At 37.9% G+C, this 17,688-nt stretch overlaps 1 protein-coding gene across 1 annotated transcript in view; it reads right to left on the bottom strand.

The window, feature by feature from the left end:
• Positions 1 to 17,688, bottom strand: part of rhbdl1 (rhomboid, veinlet-like 1 (Drosophila)) — a 41,360-nt gene that overhangs the window by 22,617 nt on the left and 1,055 nt on the right. The window contains exons 2-3 of the mRNA XM_087794250.1: positions 9,119 to 9,277; positions 433 to 657 (exon numbers count right to left, since the gene is read on the bottom strand). Of these exons, the coding sequence (XP_087650376.1) occupies positions 433 to 657; positions 9,119 to 9,277 (384 nt within the window). The remainder of the gene's footprint in view (positions 1 to 432; positions 658 to 9,118; positions 9,278 to 17,688) is intronic.

Below are 17,688 nucleotides of genomic sequence, written 5' to 3'. Positions count from 1 at the left end.
ATATTTCTGTCCGTCCTCAACACATCAAATTAACTGGTTCATCTTCAACTCGGACTTTTCTAACTCTACTACCTGTCAGTGCACTGAACAAACCAAAACAACATTGTATTTTTGGACAAAAAAATATGGTGAACTTCACTTGGATATAATATTGATTTAATTTCCTTAAAAATTAGCCTTAAGTCATTCATTATTATCATTATCGTTATCATTATTAAGTATTCTCAAGTAATTTAATATATCTTAGTCATAATATGGTAATATTTCATATGTTCAAAATGTTTATTTAATTGTTTAGATCATACAATTGTATCTGAACTTAAGGTGACTGTTGCAAAGAATTTGTTTACTTTAATAACTTTAAAAAACTCCAAATATTCTTAACTGTGTTATATTCAGCGACTCCTTCAACAACATCCAGTCTGGTCTTACCTGGACTATGGTAACAATGGCGATGAAGACAGGCGGTGGGCAAAGGCGATTCTGGTGGAAGTACCAGCGCCGGTCCGTCTCACATGGCAGGATCTCGTAGGCCACATAGCGGACGAAGCGCTTATACAAGCCCAGCCCTGTTTCGTCCAGCAGGATCTCTCTCTGCAGGGTGCGTCGGCCATTGGCGATAGCTCGACGGAAGCTGCTGGAGCGTTTGCTGCTCATCTGGGGAGGACAAAAATGTTTCTATTATACACTTTATACAAGCTGTGACGTGGTTTATGGTCAGGATTTTATGTTCAAATAACCCAAATACAAGACAATAAATGAGTGATTGAGGGATTGATAAGGTTTGGCATCGCTTTAAACATAATATATGAATGAAATGATGACTGTAAATATAGAAAATGATACTTATATGAGAGTGAAAAGAGTCCAGTTGGCAGTGGAAGGCATGGGGGGCAAAGTTTGGTTGATTTACATTAGGAACAATCTTTTTTTAATATAATTTATTTTTGGAATAAACTGTGAGAAAAACTGATACAGATATTTTAATAGAATTGTGATCTGTTTAAAAAGTTGCACATTTTTAAGAAAATTAAATGTTGTTTTTTTTTACTTACGACAATGAAGTATTTAATAAAGAATGTTAAAACCTAAATAAACCAGTAGCAGATGTGGAGACAGCAAGATTTGAGCTCATCCATTTTGAAAAACCTGTCATACATCTGTCATTATTTAACCACCATCCTTGTATATTTATATCACACTGCAGTGCATCACACTGCATCTATCTATCTAGCTATCTATCTATCTATCTATCTATCTATCTATCTATCTATCTATCTATCTATCTATCTATCTATCTATCTATCTATCTATCTATCTATCTATCTATCTATCTATCTATCTATCTATCTATCTATCTATCTATCTATCTATCTATCTATCTATCTATCTATATCTATATTAAAAAAATGTATCTGTAAGTACTAGACACTGTGGTTTGGTTTCTAAGGGAATCAACTATAAATAAATTCTGGATACAAACAAACAAGTAAAATAAAAACAAATGTATTTATATTCAATTAGAACTAAAGTAAAAAACAACAACAACCTTAAATTGAACCCCTTACTCCTGCTTTTAGTTTTCAGTAGGAAAACTTCATTCAACAGATCTAATATTCTTCTAATATTCAACGAAAAACAAGTGTAACTTTTTTATGAATTTAAAGAATAATTAACAGTAACCAAAGCGTAGTTTTACTCCTGTCTAACACTCCTCTATAATAAATGAAGTAACCCTGAGGCAAATAAAGGCTCTAACAAGTATTAATAATGTTGTTTATGAATAAAATCATAATTTATAGTATTCTAGTTTTCGAGATTATTTGTCGGAAAACAGAAGCAGGATGCAGCAAATTGAAAATGAAATATTTTATGAATGGGATTTTCACATAATTATCAATAAAATAAATCTGAATAAAAAGGCTAAATAATTACTCATGACACTTTTGTAAATTTAAAACACAAATAACCAACTTATTATGTAAACCAAATTTAGAAAGTTAGAAGGAAAAAATAAGACAGGTGAGGGAAAACATTGAAAATATTCATGGTTCATGAAGAGTCTTTATCGTGTTTATACAGCAATGGGAAACGCACGATAACCAAATATCCTTAAACCTCAATAATAAACATAAAAAACACAGTGCATAAAGTGACTAGAAGAGTAAATGTGACATTAATAATTAATGTCAGTTAATGTGGACACATAAAAAGCAACATAAAAAGTTGAATTCAGAAACACATGAAAAAGGATAAAAACAACAATAATGATGATAATAATATGAATAATGATAATATAAATAATAATAAATGACCAGAAAACAAATGAGCAGCTGCCACTGATGCCTATACTGGTGAGAAATGATCAAGAGTTGACTTTAGAAGACTCATGGACCTTGTGTAATGTGTACAGAGAGCAGAAGAAGGATGAAAAAAAAAGCTGAGACATTGTTTTAAGTAATAAGAACGTTATATAGTGCAATTTATTGTATATCTAGAATTTTTCCAGTGTTAAGAGGACCAGATTACAGTCAACATATTTTTTGAGAATGACTATTAATCATTATATTAAGTTATGCATAAGGACTGTACAACCACTTTAAGTCAACACATGATCTTTTTCTTCATCACAGTCAGATGAACTGCTGTTCTCAGTTATAAAAGAAAACCATTTCATAATAACACCGTTTGTGGAGGACTCCATGCTCCATGGATCACAACCCTTCATGACTGTGGGCTACACATAATCTAACAGAGTCCTGCTGAAAGTGCACTGGCTGCTAATGGAGGACACAACAGGGAGCAGATTGTTGATCCATGATTCAGTTTTAGAGGGAGATTCTATGTTGGAACAATAATAAGAAAATCCTTCGTTTATTTTCTGATATATTCCAGTCTAATGTTTGTTTCAGGTACGTGAAATAATTTTATTCCAGAATCCCGACGGATACCTTGTTGATGTTTTGTACATAAACTCTTCAGAGAAGGAGGAAAATATTTAACTTGTCAAGTTTATTTATTTGTCAAAAATGCCAGCTTCTCCTGAAGTATTCAAATTCCCAGTGTAAACAAAGTAATTCTGATGTTTGAGTCTGTTTTTGACTGATAAACAAAATTGTGTCAATCTGGGCTTGTGGCTCTCGAGTAAAAGCTTGGATGTTTATTCGAACGGATCAAACCTCAGAGACTCAGGCGTCATGAAACGTATAAAAACAGAAGAAGAAAGAGTGAGAAAAATATTTATTTTTAAAATGTATTGTGTTTTTTGCTTAAGTTAATATTTGGGAATCAACAAGTTAAGATAAATAAAAGCTAGAGTTGAATAATTGTGTCGACATTGTTCAGGAATAACCTGCGTTTCCCTTCTTTTGGAATGTTTTCAATAAGGTACAATATTCACTGGGGTTTTTAATTAAACTCTCTTTGTTGAGCCAACATATTCCAAATGTGTTCCATCTTTTGTTAAGTTAATTACAGTACAAAAAACTGTCACACGCATTGAAAGAGCCAGCAAGAAAAGACAAGGACACAATGCAGACTGAGCAGAGAATCAAATCAAGGCTGAGATTGCTGTGGAGTTAAAACAGGACACTTCAGATTTTAGAAACGTGTTTCTCCATCTATGGTCAAAAAAATAAAATGTTACTGTAACATGGTGAAATTCCTCAGTTGGCTGATGTTTTAAATGAACAGGTAAACTGTGCTTAGGTTGTTTTTACATCATGTTCATTCAATAAAGATGGTTTATAATTTAGATGCAAAGAGCCAGAAAGAGATCCTTTAAAAGGGTTCAGACTCAAATATAGAACCACTGAACGAATACCATCAGCTACTCATTATTTTTGCTTCCTTTAATGAGAGAATTACTGTCTAAAATTGTTAAAATGTGTTTTTTTTAATATTTAGGTAAATGAATATGATAGATCACCACCAAGTTCTTGCATGGAAGGAGAATCAATAAAGGCTAACTCCTGCAAGCCTGTGTCTCAGGGTGCTGGAGCCGAGCCCAGCTGGCACTGGCTTTTTGGACCATGTGAGGAGTGTCCACAGGAAGGTCACGCAAGCCCTGGACTACAACTAAGAGACATATTTATGGTCAATTGTATTGAGAATGTTGGTCAGAATACATCAAGTGTGAAGTGGTAAAGGTCGACTTTTGATTTAAAGTGTTTAAAATGTTTCGTCTGTAACTAATGTTACACTTATACTGTAACTAATGTTGGTAACGTAGCTGTTAGTTGTAATGTATGGTAACTCAACCGCTATAATCACGCCACGCCTGCTTTGCAAAGTATTGCTAGGACAATGGAACAACAACAAAAATGCTGTCCAACTAACACTGCTACACATAAATTCAGAAAAATCCATTCTCACATGATTCATCTGATTGAAATCTTTCACGAAATTTTTCCATCTGCAGCACAGAAAGACTAACTGAGGAACAATTATTTGATTAAGATGAGTTCCAATAATACAGCAAAGATAAACAGGGAGAACGTCTTGGTCTTTTTACATTTTACAGCAACAATCAAGCCAGAAAGCACAAAAAAAACAATCCTCCTACTTTATGCACTCGTGGGCGTTCATGTACGTCCAAGCTAGTTTTGAGGTTCAAATATATAATATTAAATATTTAGAAAGGGGATGTTGTGAAATGATTGTGATTCAGAAGCCGTCAGAGCTTCTTGTCGACAATATTAACACGTTAACATGTATTAGTAGGAGGTTGAACTTTATTCTGGGTAAATGTTTGTTCAGAGAAAGATTTGTAAACATTAAAGTATACATTTGTTTGTAGTGATGCATATTATGTCTTATTTCTTGAATCAAATCCCTTGCTTAAATTTAAACTTGATTGAAACATATTCAAATGAATGATATTTATTAGTGATTAATCAAAATTAATACATCATTAAATGAAACTGGAGTCACTTTTCTTTCAATGAAAAATAGCAGTAAATAAAGATTTTGTTTGGCCAACATCAAATGTTTCGATTTAACCCACGAAGAAACAGGATGTGCTTTGATGGAAATAAATTATTGTACGTCAGCATCAGACCTGGTCTTTGTCTAGTTCTTAAATTAAATAAAATATCTGGCAAGAAGGTGAAACATCGGACAGATCATATATGAGAGAATAAAGTGGAGTTTTAGTTTCATACCACGTCCAGCGACCACCACAGTGTTGGTTAACAATAAAAAAAAGAATGGATTTATTATAAGGCTGTCGTCCTTACAGAGGTATAGGGTTTATTTTAGGATATACTGTATTAAATTGACAATTATGTTCATGCAAGACATACTGAATATCTAATAAAACAGCTTTCTACAGCCGTTTGCCCTTTTACAAGGTCTTCTTTAGAATTGCCAGATCCCCGAGTAAGAGATTTAAATTCGTCGTACCCAATTTAATGCTGCCCTGCTGACATGAACACCACACCGTTCATCATGTAATTTGTGACACATTCAAGCGCTCACTAAACCACAGTCGCTCCTACTCATGCTGCTTCTACAGCAGCCCAGCTGCTTTTGGATTCTCAGAGTTCACATATGACAGGGCGACGATTGGCTATTGGATTATTAGTATTAGGATTGGAAAGCATTTACTTTATTAGAGTAAAACACATATAAGAATATATAGACTAATGTATATATACCCTTTGTTTAATTGACAAAAAACAGTCCACTTCACCGAGATAAAACCGACAGAAGCAGTTTGGTTGTTGAAAACCACAATAAGCATCCAAGTTCCTCCCACGTATGAATGTAAAGCAGATTAGCCAAGTAACAAAAATGGCCCTTTGTGCCCTTAGGCACAAAACAATATCGTCCAAACTAAAGCAGTTTATTTTTAGACGGCATCTGACAGTTCGAGGACGCACTATTATGAACAACATTTAACAGGCAGAAGTCACAGAAAAGAAAGAGTCATCAATCATTTCAGTGACTACTTGTTGACATTCCCAAAGACAGAAATCCAAGTTACATTTAGTTGTTCTCTTAACACTGATGAACTCATAGACGCTTAACTTTGCAAAGTGAACGTGAACTATCCCTGTCATAATCACTAAAATACACCCTCTGTCTGTGTAATTAACCGTGGCAGCCATTTTGGATCCCTGAATAACATTAGCTAATTTATTACCCGGAGGAAAACAATGACACACTTCTTCAAATACACAGCTGGCACATAATTGGGTTACTTTTTAAGACCCGAAGTGCGCAGACTTTTTTATCACAAATCTGTTGAGAATGTGTCACGCCAAAACAAAGCTTATTTTTTCCTGAGACGAAAAGTGCACATATAGTCGCACAAAATACATGGAAATGTTTGTAGTCGGTAAATCTTTTCCTCCCCAAGAGTGTGTTTTCGTGTCGGAACACGGTTGTGCATTCATGTGAGTGTGTAGAGTTTCCCCCGGAGAGGTTTTAGCGGAGCGTTACATATTCACCCCTCTGGCTGAACTGATGGAGTCCTCTGGCTAGGATCAGCCCGCATGAGAGATTAGATGAACATGAACGATGTCGGAGGCAGCGTTATTCCCGTGTTCGCGCTCAGACGCCGCAGAAGCTGTTGTCTGACGGTGTGACTCCAACACATTTACACCTACTCAGGTCTGAGAGGCAGCATGGACGTGTGGCTGCACAGCTGCTGTCGGGAGCCCGGCATCACCCTGTTATCATTACATTGTTACGTGATTCAATCTATTCCTGAGTCCCTTTTCAACATGTACGGCTAATGCTGATGCATTTTCCTAAACGTTTTCTGCCTCCAGCAAGTGTTAATGGACGGAGGTTTATTTGACTATTTAATGCTTTAACTCAATATGTTTAACTGCATGAGCAAACTATATTAAGACAAAATGTGATTTGACATGGATTTTTCTCTTTATTTTACACTAATAATACCGTTTCAAAACAATATATTTTTTGATACATATTTTTTGAGTGTATTGTACAGTTTATACTTTTTATGTATGTAAAAGTTTTTCTGTCATTAACAATATCATTTATTTTCTTTCACCTCGCTGCTATTGTCGAAATTCTGGTTAAAAACATTGGACTTTGTAGAGAATTTGCTTGAAAACTTGTGCTATCTCAAGGTCAAGGTGTCTCGAAAGCCTAAGAACAAATGTGTTTGTGGTATCCCTTGTGTTGTCTCTGGGTCTGGGAAGCCACAGACGTCGTTCACTTTGACCCAGAAGCAATGCAAGGGATACCCTAAAAACATTTGTTTTCAGGCCTCCGGGTCACCTTGACCCTGAAATAACAGGGTTCAAATCTCTTAGATAGAAACTCTATGTTGTCCCACCAGCACAAGCTTTTAATCTCTCATAACATCTAAGGTTTGTGTTTGGATCAATGAAGACTGATTGATATGCTTTTTAAGTGACAAGAAAGATAAAGCATGGTCATAAAAAAATAGTGAAGTCAAAAAAAGTGTGGATCTGTGTCTGCAGAAGAAAAACTCTAGAGTGTATCCAGCATAAACTCCGGTGTGCAAAATCAAGATTTAGGTTCTGGGGACATTTTAAGAGTTTTTTTGGACCTTCAGAGAGACCTTTAATGTGCTTGTTCGCAGCACAGACACAGAGATCAGAAACAGAGATCAGTTGGACACCTGACTGAGATCATTCATATAAAGTATCTCAGATTATAAAATGATATCCTGGTCCACCTCATTAGGGTTATTAACTTCTCAACGATGATGTAGAACAACACAGAAATGGTCCAACAACAAAAAAAGAATCTGAACGTAAATGAGAGTAAAATGGAGAAATGCAACAGTAATGTCTTCACAGGCTCAATATCCATCAGGCTCTCTGAAGACAAACCACACATCGATACACACATCAGACTCGTGGCCATGGCCGTAATATAATGGCGGCGCTGAACTTTCCAAATCATAATATGACTGTCATCTGTCACACACTGGGGAGTGGTGGTCATAAATCTGTCAGAGATAAAGACATGTGAATGATGAACGCGGAGGAAGAGCTGCAATACGAAGGGGAACTGTGAGCAAAGAGCCGCAGGACTGTGTGAGCCAATCGAGAGCTGGTTGAAATGTATAAGGTCAAAGCAGAGCAGGAAAAAAAGTCTGGGTACAATTTGCATAACATAGCATATATGAGAAGCTTTTCCTGTAGCAGACCTTCTCCTCATATTGCTCACAACAGAAATCCCTACAATATTCTGACTCAATTACTCTTGGAATTAGAACGTAAATCATAACCGGCAGGACTTGCGAGTGTCTGCTTTGGTGAGCGTCTCCGGCTCAAAGACAGAAAGTGAGACCGACACTGAGGGAAGGGGGTTAATTGCTGCATCAATTAATAATAGAACGCTAGAAGGTTTCTCTCGATGTGCAAATTGTATTCAACAGTGTGGTTATAATCTGCTGGTGTGCGTGCACGGGCTGAATCTTTGAATGCAGACGCGCGGTCGATACGAGGGCAAGGCTGGCCGTTCTCATATTACCTTAGATTACTGCCTGCTCCGACCAAAGCCGAAATAATCGAAGGCAATCTGCATTTCGCTGATGGGTGATTTTAATAGTGTCTCTATGATGGTGTCGGAGCCGAGGCTGAGTTTGATTTATTCTTCAAACATGAACCTCTCAGAACTAAAGAGATTTGCGGTACTTATGGACTTTAGGGAATAAAAAAAAAAAGGTGTTGCACCCTGGGAATGATTTCTGGCTTTCTGAAGAGAGCTTTGTCTCAAATATTGTGGCTTTCAATGACCTTACCGTTTTGTTATCCTCACATTGTAGCCAATAAAATCTATCTTAAATCATGCACTTGGTATTGATCAACGAAGACTATTCACTGCATTGATGTACCAACTGCACTGCCATGTTTTTTTCTTTCACGTGGGCAGGTTTCTCAGGATAACTGCACATGATCATTTGGATGATTGATCCTCCTATTTGGGGAGTTAAATGCTGAAATCAATTTTGGATGCTAGCAGGGTCTAAATCAATTGCACATCCTTGTTGAAGCCTCACACATGCTTCTATGTGTAAACAACACACACTTTTTACTCCACATCAGCAGATCAGCGCGCACACGGCTGAACACGTATGACGCATGCGGCGGCAGATGTCCTCACTCACCAGCTCGATGAGCTCCTGGTAGCAGACCTGTCCCTCCTCATTGCTGTGGACCAGTGCTAACAGCATGTCCAGTTTGGATGGGTCCAGTTGCAGCTCATGGTGCTCCACCAAGCTGGTGAAGTTTTCCACTGGGATAAAACCGGTGTTCTCTGGATCCAGCTGTTGATACAAAATAAAAAGCAAAAAATTAAAACAGTGAAACTTAAGAATCAATTCCAAAATCACGTCATCTGAGTTTCAATATTTTTCATTGATTTTTTAAAATCTAATACCACTGGTGTTTTTCCCACGTACAACCTGTATTATATCAACTGTGCATCAACCTATGATGACATTTTAAGGTGTTCTGGCAAGTAGCAGATACTGATCTGATACAGCTATGAAAGGTGCTCATGGTGGTTACCTTGACAACAGGTGTGCTTCTATCCTGCAGAGCTAAGATAGGTTGAAGTGGTCCTTCTTTTGAAATAAGGAGTGGAAGAATATTATATCACATTCATTTAGAAGTTGTCCTAATGTTGAGCTGTGGTTATCCAATTTAAATACAAAACATGGGTTTGTAAAAAGTCCAACATCTACATGAGGCAGAAATATGAAAAGTGAAAGTAAAGATGACATTTTTCTACATTTAAAAAAAAGTTAGCCAGTAGCTTTCATTGAACTCCCAGCCACGTTCAGTTTCTCATTCAAGTGAAACCTGACCTTTATCAAGTTCACACCAACGATGTAAAGTCCATACTTAAAATGTTATTTTGCAGATTAGAATTCTGGGCAAAAGGAAACTCAGTAATGTTAAATTTAAGGCCCTCACAATGAGAACCAAAATAAGAGTAGTTTTAATCACTCCAGGTTCACAAATATATAAACATGGCCATTGCCATAAAGAAGATGTAAAAAAGATAACTAATTCAAATATTGTAAATAAGGTAAGGTAGAGGCTGTTGATAAATATCGTTGGAGTTTCCTCATGCTTGTTGTGGATGCAATTAAACAAAGACATTTGACAAATGTTGCTTAAAAGTTGAAGATGTGATAACATTCTTGAAAAAAAGCTCCAGTTCATTCATTTTGTTTTCACCCATCAACTATTGAAGAGTTGGATATGGACGTTTGGCGGACAACTACATGCTGAGACTACAAATCCAGGAGGCTATGTTGCTCCTCACATGTATTAGTTAATATTAATGCTGACATGCTGGTGTTTCAGTTTCTAAATGCTCATAAAAAAGTAGATTTTGAATAAGAAAGTAGGCTCAAGTATTTTTGTATGGCCAGAACAACCATGCTTCCCAGAACATCATAAAGACTGTGTGACGTACACTTGTGTTGTCGCTTTTTTTTACGAGGTCGTTGAAGATTTGCCTAAAGAAAACTCTTTGATCAACTTCATTCAGCGAGCAGATCCGTTATAGAAAGCCGCAGGATTGTCTTTCTTCTATCAGGCAGAGTTAAAGAAGAAAGACAGCCGCAATTATAGTAGTGAGACTAAAGATTGGCCATGGGCAATTTAACATAATGATAAACACCATTTAAAATACAATTTACACCCATTTATTTATCATTTTACACATTTTTTTCAGTAAGGACAGCCACATGATTATATCAATTTTAATGCCAGTGAGCAAGCAGTTATGAGTCGTAAATGCACTTTAAAAATGTCTATTAAAAAATGTTACCAATTTATTTCCGCTCATTTCCAACTATTCTTTCTATCATTTTTCAGCGTTGCTTATTGTTACACCGACGTTCGCACTTGTAGCTGTATTTGTAAACATGCCTGAAGGCAAATCAGTGTGGTACGAAAAGAGCAGTTAGGAGGAGCCCTCGTTGCTTCCCGTTCTCAGTTTTACTTAAACATTAACGTTGCCTCATCAGATTTTGGGGGGCAAACCAACAGTCTCTTGTGGCCCTCTTGGGGGGTAAAGGCTTTCAGATGTTGCGTCAGTGTGGATCATTGTTGGCCATGTCAGGAACCGCAGAGAGAATAAGCTCTTCCTGGACATGGAAGTCTGTACTCTTTGGTGCTCCTGCATGAGTGAACAAAAGAGTTCCAGCAGCTGCTCGTAGTGACCTTTGTGAGCTGCTCAGTGACGCTCTCCTGCTGCAGGTTGCCGTTTAAACGCCTCTGTGCTTAACTGACAAAACAGCTTCAGGTGGCCAGTTATTGTGAAAACTTGATTTGTAGATATTTTGTGCTCAATTAAATTCAAGCAAATCGTTTTTAAACTATTGTGAATTGACTGCGCTATACTTAATCTTAGGAGACGCTTTGGTCTCCTAAGATTTATTGAGCAAACAGAATTGTTGGTAAAATGACTGAACGGAAAATAAAAGCTTCGCTAAGGCACAACAACACATGGCAAGAAAAGAAAGCAAACTGAAAAGAACAATAGCTTTAATCACTTTAGGATTCACTCCAGCTTCATTTTCGTCCCAGCTTGTGATTGGCTCAGCAGGACCACCAGCGTTCTAAAATCAGCCCAAAACCGAGAACCTAAATTGTGTTTCCAGCAAGATGAGAAGAAAAAAAGAGCCCACTTGTATTTTAAACAATCCCCTTCACTATAAGCTGCTGTGCGGGCGTTTTTACAATATCACAGGCCCGACAGACACACGCGAGCCTCTCATCATTAACCTCGCTATGAAACCAGTATTCATGTGAAGAGGAATATACCGACTACACTCAACTACACTCAGAGATCTGAACCCAAAGTTACTTGAAGCTGGATTCAAATGAAGTAAAGCAAAGCTGAGAAGAGCCACTTAAAAGAAGGGTTAAAGATGAGAAGAATCTTGTTTTTACTGTCAGCTTAAAGTGATTTTTTTTTTTTACTTTTCCTGATAAGCACTCAGTGTTTTTTGATTGAATCGTAGCCATGCTGGCCAATAAAATTGAAGGATAAAGGTGGGTTCCATCATGAGATGACAGGGAGGACAGACGCCCCACTGATTGAAAGATACAGGAGAAGTTGACTTGAAGGGAGGCAAATACCAAATATACCAAAACAGATGAATCCCAACGACTAGTTCTATATTGATGTAAAGAACAAAATAAAATTGCAAGAAGGTTCATCTAATAATCTGATGCTACACAGTAAAGGTCCTAAAATTACAATGACAACTACTGAGGATGGGAAATTCATGAGCAGTCATGTGTAACTGATGCAAAAGATCATGGGTTAGATGATTCATCGCCCTGGTTAAACAGCCATCGCTGCAGTGACTGACTACGTGGAAAAACTTGTAAAATATACTGCAATTTGTATTCTTTCCTCTTTTTTTTTGCTGGATCCAACAGGGTCTATTACAGAAAGAAAAAATACTTGTGCTCAATGAGTGGAACTGTCTGCATCCTCTCTCTTTCTGCATCCACAGCATCACTGGGGAACAATGAACACAATGTTTTTCCACAAAAAAAACACACACACTTTTTGGAATGAATGAATCAGCACTTTGATTGGGAAAGAGAAATATTGTCAGTACTTTGTCACGTTAGTTTTTGTTTATGGATTAAATAAATACAGCAAAAATGTTACGTCAGATAACACAAATTTCCCTTTTGCTATTTTTAATTTCCTTCTGTAGTTCTATGATTATTTAAAAGACCTGACCATGCACTGGGGATGCAAAGCATTGTGGGACTTTTGTGAAAGAACAGCATAAACCATCTATTTTAATCAGTTTTAAGTTTTATTGTTCAGCATGGTCACCATTATGAATGTAAATGTACCATAAAAAGAAACAATAATAAGATTACTTAATAAAAATCAACATTAATACGTTATTCTAAGAGTATGTAGGTCATGATTTCTAAAGAAAGTAAATGGAAAATGGTTTATGTTTATAGGTTTAAAATACTCTTGAGCACCCAAAATGGAGCAGAAAGGTCAATATATTATCACATACTTAATTATTAATAAGGCCGAGTGTCACCTTCTACTTTAAGAAGGCAGTAACACACGCTCCGCCGCCATGCAGCCACTTGCCACAGTGAATAGATGGATGGGATATGTTCCTCGCTCAGCCGGAGCTGACGTGGAGAACAGAGAGGCGCGTCGGGGACGTCTGATTACCGTCAGTTTCCATATGTCAACACATCGCGATGCATCCCGGAGCTTTACAGAAGCGAAAGCAGAGGGAAAAAAAAGCAAGCGTGCACAGCGACCTAATCCCAGCCTATGATGCTGATCTATCAAATCAGCACAGCTTTTACGATGACCTTATTCAGGCAGAACGGCACACGAGGGAGGCTGTCTGCGAGCTAAAGGAGGGCGTAGGATCGTTTCATGCGGCCAATTAATATTATCAATTAGCAAGACGAGGTACGCTCAGAACGAGTGTTGCCGAGCAGAGCTTGTTTCTATTGCCGGTGACATCAAATAGCTTTTGAAAACCGACAGTGACAGAAACGAGAGATAGTCAAAGGGAGATAAAGCTTTGCAGAACGAATGAGTGAGAGAGAGACTGAGAGGGGTGTTGAAAGGAAAATACAAAAGAAAAAGGCACCACTGGTGATGGCAGCGCATGGTAACCGTCTTTTCATTCTTGCATTTCTTGTCCTCTTGAGAGGCAACATATGACTTGAGTTGAGTGTGAAAAGTGCGCTGGGGAAAGAGGTGCGAACACATGAAAATAGAATAGAGTGAAGAAACGTTTCGATGGAACATGTAAGGAAGAACGGTCATGTGGCAGGCGGTGGGTGTTTTTAAAAAGGCAGACTTGGCAGCGGGGAAGATTCGTAGTCAAAATAACGCAGCTCTTTACAAATGAACCCTTCACCACAGTCATGTTATATCCACCATGCGACGATGAATTAGACCAACCAATTGATTCAGTGGGCCATAAAGACCCAGCACTTCACCCCCCACCTGGGACCAACCGCAAAACCATTTTTGATCGATGTTTGTTCTGTATACATTTAATGATGTCTTCCGTTGTGAAGATTTCTGAATCGCTGCCTTTGAGGCACAGATTGAGGGCGTTTATCAATATAAAACCGCACAGGTAAATAAATGTCATTCATGAATGGACTCTTCTAGACATCTGTTATGCAATTATATTGATGTATTGTCCAAGGATGATGCTACAGACCACTACAAATCAATGCTACTCTTTATGTACTACACCCGAGCTTTGGACTAAACCCCTCAACAGCTGCGGGGCTTGGATGGTCATGCCTTATGCAACAAGGTTGCAAGTTCTATTCTAGCTTGAGGCAGCTCTGTGTGAAAATTGTAGGTTACCTCCAAGCTTGCATGAACAACCTGAGGGCACTCCTGTTTCCTCCCACAGAGGTTAATTGACGACAATTATTTATCTGTAAGTGTGTGTAAGGTTGTTCGTCTATGTATGCCTAGTGATGAATTGGTGAGCTGTTGAGTGTGTCCTCCACTTAAAACGGTAACTAGCTGTAACTATGCTCTTGCTCCCACAAACTTATTCAAGGATTGAGTTTTAGAAAACGATAGTCATGGCTGAATTCAGATAAAAAAATACAGCCAGTACTAGGATTGAGAAATTAGCCACTCGAAAAAAAAGACCTAATAGCAACCAACATAAGGAATAGACTTATATTACATTGATGTGTGTAGCAGTGTGGCTCGAGGTAGCAAAAGACATTCAAGTAAAAACAACTTCAAGATACAGATTATCATCATGATTGGAACTTTACATTAACATTAACTAAAACCTGTTACACATCCAAGTAGTTTATCTACATCCAGGTTGACAGCTTAAAGTTATGAAACAAAGTTGAAAAAAATCATAATTAACTAGCTAATTAAAGGACATTATTTGACACATACTGTAGTTTTGAAGGTACACCAGGATGTTTAACAACATGTGAATCGCTGGAGTCCATGTCTGGCTCCTCATTTTTGAGGCATGATGCCAATAAAACAGACCGTTAGCCAGACTGTCGAGCATCAACAGGCTAAGTGGCATTTAAATGGAAAAACATGTTTGCAGACCATAAATACCGCTGTATTATCTCCGCTGTGCTTGACGGCAGTGAAGACATGTGATAGTAGGATCTAAAAAAAGAAGAAGAAGAAGGTGACAGATGGGAAGTACCTTTGAAATCTGCTGTGAGTAGAACACTTGGGTTTTTCCATCCACTTCAAAGGAAGAACAACAGATACGGGCTAACGCTGACGGCAGCAACATACCTCGTATTTTTTGGTCGACATAATGGTGTCTGAATCAAATACATTTTCCAGTTATCACAGGAAGCTTTTGGGATGTGCCGTTTTTTACCCCCTAACCTTATCAATGGGGCTATTAAGCGTCTGTTAGTACACATTCAATCGTGCATATGTGCTAAAAATACTCTTGACCTCAGCTTTACCACCCCAGACAAAGGCTAATAAACTCACTCACAGAGCCAAAATTGCTTTGTCTTTCTCTCTCCCTGCAGTAGTTTCAGTTGTTTGCTGTGACAGAGCTGCAATATGCTCCACACCTGCAATGCCAGTGATCACTAAGCACCCCTTTATTTGCAGTGACACAAGCGGCACTGCTTTTCTAGCACAACAGCAGTGAGGAAGAGCGCATATGTGGTTTTAAATCTAGGAAATCTTCTGCGGTTCAATCACTTCATGACCATTATTAAACCCATGCTTTTAACCCGATACTTGTCCGCTTGACCTCCAGCTGCCATTGAAGGTGTAACAGAACATAGTGGACACACATGGAGAGACTGAATGTAAAAATAGCCTCGTGAAAGAGTGTAGACCTTTGAATAAAGCTAGCTCAGCAAGAATATCTTTTTAGTAAAGATCCCGGTGTTCAGACCGAAGTCATTTATTTTTAGAAGAGGGGTGCTGGAACACCGTGTGTTATTGTCCAAATCAAACTGTATCAAGTTATAGTGCGAGTGATTTTGCTTAAACTTGAGGCTAAGATAATGCACTCTTGCTAACACTTTCATGTATATACAGCAGAAAAAGACTGCAAGAGGGGGTGATGAAAGCAAAAAGAAATGCTGGGAGTCTGGCGACTTCAAATGTAGCTTTCAAAGGCTTTAAACCCCATTGAGTCGAATGCAAATAATAGAAGTCGAGCGGAGAGAAGACAAACCTAATGATGTAGACTTGTACGATGAGCCCACAATTCTCTTCAGACAGTAGTAGTGCAGTTTCCAACATGAACACTCCGATGTGTAGGATCCATGTTTAACAGTTACCGTTTAAAACGTTACAATCATCAAGGCACCATCATGGACCTCTACAGCTCAGATGCGAAAGTAAGAACGCCGTCATAATGGAATTCCTGCTGGGTAGAGACTAAGAGAAGCATCCAGAGTAGGAACCCTGGACCTGGGACCACCTTTTTCCTCATAGCTGATGAACGATGGTCCTGATCTGTAGACATTATATATGACCAATACCTTTGCTTCCTGAAAGTATTTTAATGAATAATGTAACTTTATTATTATTGCATTTTTGTCACCTTTATATTCCCTTCATTCCTCGATGAATGGAACGACGGATAAAAAAAAAATCCTCAATTCAAAGACAAAAAGGGACTTCTAGTGAGGTTGCTTTAAAAAAATGAAAGTTGTCAGCTAGCTGTGAGAAACAGTTATTAAAGGAACTGGCCAAAAATGTGTGACACATATTTTAGCATCATATCCCATCAAAGCATACAAAAATAATCCTTTATTTGGATTTAAATTCTAGGAACAGCTCAGTGGAGTGTCAATCAATAAAACAGCCTTTTACAGTGTGGAAAAATATCCTCATCTACATTCCAAGGATTTGCTCCACCAAAAACAGTGTGGGCATGCACGAGGGTGCATTGAGAAATACTGTATGTATTGTTGAGCTCGCTACGCATTGTGACAAAACTGACTCATCAGTGTGACCAATGGGGATCTTCTTTCCATTCTGAATCCCACACAGCTTCCACCACTAGCAACAAGCACACATTGATAAAAGAACAATCCTGCACATGACAGACAGAAGACATTTCCTTAGGGGGTCTATTCCGTTGATCAATGCACTGCTAATGGGATATTCGTAGCACCCCAAAGGCCGGAGCAAGTAATCAATCCATCCCTCTTGGACAGATACATTGTTCAATATTTCCATCAGTCATTTTAGATCCCAAAGGGCTAGTTTTATGATCAAGAATTTAAGCCACATTAGGATGAAAGTTGAAAAACACACAGGAAAATGCTGCTAACTAAAACATACTTGTCTTCTATAGAAGCAAAATATAAATGCATCTATACATCACTGCCGGGAAAATCCACTTCCAAAGCCATTTTAGTGTGGAAATTCTGCGGATGGTAGACCAAAGCTAAATTTAAACAAAGATCTGATTGGAGGGTATAAGCAGCAGTAGGGATACCGTGGAGTTTGGGAAACCAAACGAGGAATATCATTCTTTACTAGCCTCTATGTGGCCACTAAAATTGTGGGTCTCTTGAGCAAAGAGAGAAATCCAAATAACACGGTCTATTTAAGGGGAAAACAATGACTAAACCTTTCCAGAATAGACAGACGAAACAGACGAATGATGTGGCAAAGGAAAAAGAAACATGCAGGTAGACAAGGTTATAACACCAA

This window comes from Callionymus lyra, chromosome 6, assembly GCF_982586985.1.
Source record: "Callionymus lyra chromosome 6, fCalLyr1.hap1.1, whole genome shotgun sequence".
NCBI classification, from domain to species: domain Eukaryota; kingdom Metazoa; phylum Chordata; class Actinopteri; order Syngnathiformes; family Callionymidae; genus Callionymus; species Callionymus lyra.
Note: the sequence above shows the minus strand (reverse complement) of the source record. Positions and strands in the feature narration are given on the sequence as shown.